Below are 4089 nucleotides of genomic sequence, written 5' to 3' on the forward strand. Positions count from 1 at the left end.
GAAAGCTGCTGAAACTGCTGAAAGCTGCTGAAAAAACTGCTGAAAGCTGCTGAAACTGCTGAAAGCTGCTGAAAAAACTGCTGAAAGCTGCTGAAGAAACTGCTGAAATCTGCAGAAAAAGCTACTGAAAGCTGCTGATGAAACTGCTGAAAAAACTGCTGAAAACACTGCTGAAACTGCTGAAACTGCTAAAAAAACTGCTGAAAGCTGCTGAAGAAGCTGCTAAAAAACTGCTGAAAGCTGCTGATGAAACTGCTGAAAAAACTGCTGAAAACACTGCTGAAACTGCTGAAACTGCTAAAAAAACTGCTGAAAGCTGCTGAAGAAGCTGCTAAAAAACTGCTGAAAGCTGCTGATGAAACTGCTGAAAACTGATGAAAAAATTGCTGGACGCTGTTGAAGAAGCTGCTAAAAAAACTGCTAAAAAAACTGCCGAAAGTTGCTGAAAAAGTTGCTGAAGAAGCTAAAACTGTTTAAAAGCTAAACTGTTAGTGTAAGTTCAATTTAAACAGCTGACATTTGTTGCAAGTCAGGAAAAAAGAAAATGTGAAAAATCAGTAGAAGTATCATAGCAAAGATGTGTCAAAAAAGCTGAACAGGGCCAAAAAGTAGCTAAAAAACAGAAAAAAGATGGATTTAGCTGACAGATGGTAAAAAGAACAAAAAAAGTTCACTTTAGTAGTAAAAGAAGTACAAAAAGATGCTTTTGGTGATAATATAGCTAAAAAGTAGCTGAAAAGCTGAAATTAGCACAAAGATGCAGAAACAGTATGTTTGCTGAATTAAGCAGTAAAAAGCTGATATTATTGCAAAAGTGTGAAGTTAGTAATAAAAAGCTAAAATTAGTTTGCTAAAATCAGTGAAAAGTAGCTTAAAATGCAGAAAACAGCTTAAATTAGCATGAAAATGCAGAAAGATATCTGATATAGCAGATAAAAAGCTAAAATTAGCGAAGAGAAAAACCAAAAGCCTCAGATTTTAAGACAGGAAGTTCGTCTTTCACCTGATTCAGAACCACCCAGTTCGGATCAATCTGGGCGTCGCCCTCGGGGTCCAGGATCACGGTCTGGTAGGCCCTGAAGTCCGTGAGCGTGACCTCGGCGCTCTCTGGACACGCGTCCACCTGGTCCAGCACCGCGTCGTTATCGAAGTCGTTCTCACAGACGTCTCCGACGCCGTTGGCTGAGGACACACAGAATCAGACGGGGGCGGAGCTAGACGTTGTTACAAGGGGGTGGGACAGGTTGGCCAGGGTGTTTTTTAGGCGGGTACGCATTATTAGATAAAACTACCCTAGATTTGGAAATTCAAGATGGCTGCCACAGCTAATTTCAAATGGCTCTAACACTAACTGTTTTAGGATATTTTGGCTGTGTCCAAAACGGTGGGCTGAGTCCTCCGAAGGCCGAATTCGTCGGCCGCATACGTCAGCGCCGCGACGAAGGCCGTCCAAAACCGAAGACTCCTCCGATGTGGCCGACAAATACGTCCTTCCTTTGGCCCGAATCGAAGGACAGGTCTGATGGATCCTTCCCGGCCCACCATATCCCATAATGCATTGCGGCCCGACCGGAGATTTTTTTTATGCTAGTAATGGCGTACGAAGCGAGACAAAAGAATACGTTTTAAATAAAAATATGGCGATATAAAATTTAAATTTTTTTTAGCGGTTGTAATTGTAACACTTTTGTCATTTGTATAAACGTGGTTTTAAATATTATTTTTGTCCTAAAAAACGCAAAATAAACATGAACCTACATCGGGTCTATTAGTTCTTCAAATGTTACCTTTAAGTTAATTTTATAGTTTTGTGATATTAATAATGATAATATATTGATATTTTTCTAGTTTTGATTTATATTTGCTTGTTTAGCATCGTCAGAGTTGCTAGGTGACATGATGTAAGGACGGGAGGCTAGACCGTCCAAACTCACAGCCTCTTTTTTTCCGGTCTTCCCTGTCTACCAAGGACCCAGGCCACCTCGATCGGGTAGTCTGGGTCCTCCGGAGGACCCAGCCTGTCGTTTTGGACACAGCCACTGAGCTGAAATTTTGTGTGATAGTAGCTAAAACATGCTGAATGCTAGTCTCAATTTAAGCTAACCGCTTATGCTAATTTCACAAGAAGCTGTAGCTAATTTAGACATTTTTAGCCAAATAAAATCTTTACCAAATTCTAAATGCTAATCACAAATTCAAGCTAGCCATCACTGCTAATGTTAAATGGCTAGAATTGAGGTATTTTAAGACTTATTGTGCTAGAATTTTTTGAACGATTGCTAGTAATAATATAAGCTAACTGCTAACGCTAAGTTTATAAACACATATAATTTAGCCACTAATTACACAGCTGAGTGTGTAGATAATAATAGCCAAGATTAATATTTAACATCTGAATGTAAATATAAAATCCAAGATGGCCTCCTGTTGATTTCCAACAGTTAAAACTCTGACATTTTTCAAAAATACTGAGCCGAAGCTCTGGACTTGGGGTTCTGCTCTCGGTACCGTCGGAGTCCTTCTGGTTGGGGTTGATGATCAGTCTGCAGTTGTCGAAGTCGTCGAGGACGCCGTCGTTGTCGTCGTCGTGGTCGCAGTCGTCTCCGAGGCCGTCGTTGTCCGAGTCCAGCTGGGAGCTGTTGGGGATGTCGGGACAGTTGTCTCTGGTGTCCTGGTGTCCGTCCCCGTCCCTGCAGAGGACCAGAAGACCTTTAAACACCAGCAGACTGAGGACAAACTGAGGGGCGGGGCTACTGGGTACAACGACAGAATCCGCTGAGTCACTGGTTTTCATGGTGATTACATCATCTGTTTAAACCTTCCTGAGTGTCTGGACCTCATCAGAACCAGGTGGTGACTCTGTTTGGACCTCAGCAGACCTTATGAGGACCTAAACCCTGGTGTTCTGTGGTTCTGGTTTGGGTCTTGACCCAGGTTCTGGTGGTACATGTGTGTCAGACATACGTGTCCTGGTTGGTGTCACAGATGTCTCCCACCAGGTCGTTGTCCACGTCCGTCTGAAAGAAAGACACAAAGAAAGTCTATGAGCTCTGACCTGACCGGTTCTGGCTCTGGTTCTGACAGGACCGGTCCAAAAGATCCGACCCACCTGCATGGGGTTGCTGAGTTCAGGACAGCTGTCGCAGGCGTCTCCGACTCCGTCCCTGTCTCTGTCAGTCTGCATGGGGTTCGGGACCTTTGGACAGTTGTCCAGAACGTTGGGAATACCTGAAGACAGACTGGGTTTTGGTTTTACTGAGCCAGAGGACAAGTCCTGGTCCTTAAGACACATGGACATGTCTCAGTCCATCAGAGGGACACCTGGACATGTCTCAGTCCATCACAGAGACACATGGACATGTCTCAGTCCATCACAGAGACACATGGACATGTCTCAGTCTATTACAGAGACACCTGGACATGTCTCAGTCCAACACAGACACATGGACAGGTTAGCTGCAGGCGTCTCACAGCAAAGTTGGACATTTTCATGTCTCAGGAACTAAAAGTGGACATGTTTCATCAGATTTGATAAAAATGTGAGAAACTTTTAGATTTTTAGAGAAATAATCTAACGTTACTCCAAACTTTGTTGGAGCTCTGAGACCAGAAGTCTGACTGTTGGGACCAGAATCCCTGGTTTGTGTCTCACCGTCTCCATCGATGTCCTGGTCGCAGGCGTCTCCTTGTCCGTTGTTGTCCGTGTCTTTCTGATCGCTGTTGGACACGGTGGGACAGTTGTCGCACGAGTCTCCGAACGAGTCACTGTCCGAGTTCTGCTGGTCTTTGTTGGGGACTAAACGACAGTTGTCCTGAGAGACAGAGGACACAGGTCACAGGATGTCCTTGTGCTGCCCGTAGCCACGGCAACAACCCAACTCTGACCTCCACGTTTTTGATGCCGTCTCCGTCTGCGTCCTCATCACACTGGTCTCCGATCCCGTCGTTGTCGGCGTCCTCCTGACCGGAGTTGGGTGTGAGGACACAGTTGTCCTGATGGACAAAGACAGACAATCATCACCATCATCATCATCATCATCATCATCATCATCATCATCATCATCATCATCATCATCATCATCATCATCA

At 44.3% G+C, this 4089-nt stretch overlaps 1 protein-coding gene across 1 annotated transcript in view; it reads right to left on the bottom strand.

Annotated features, from left to right (window-relative positions):
- thbs3a (thrombospondin 3a) overlaps positions 1 to 4089 on the bottom strand; it is a gene marked incomplete in the record, with an annotated part of 19903 nt that overhangs the window by 4004 nt on the left and 11810 nt on the right. Inside the window, 6 exon segments of the mRNA XM_014029859.1 lie at positions 1004 to 1182; positions 2509 to 2690; positions 2965 to 3017; positions 3110 to 3228; positions 3653 to 3812; positions 3886 to 3993. Of these exon segments, the coding sequence (XP_013885313.1) occupies positions 1004 to 1182; positions 2509 to 2690; positions 2965 to 3017; positions 3110 to 3228; positions 3653 to 3812; positions 3886 to 3993 (801 nt within the window).

Source organism: Austrofundulus limnaeus, unplaced genomic scaffold (assembly GCF_001266775.1).
Source record: "Austrofundulus limnaeus strain Quisiro unplaced genomic scaffold, Austrofundulus_limnaeus-1.0 Scaffold960, whole genome shotgun sequence".
NCBI classification, from domain to species: Eukaryota; Metazoa; Chordata; class Actinopteri; order Cyprinodontiformes; family Rivulidae; genus Austrofundulus; species Austrofundulus limnaeus.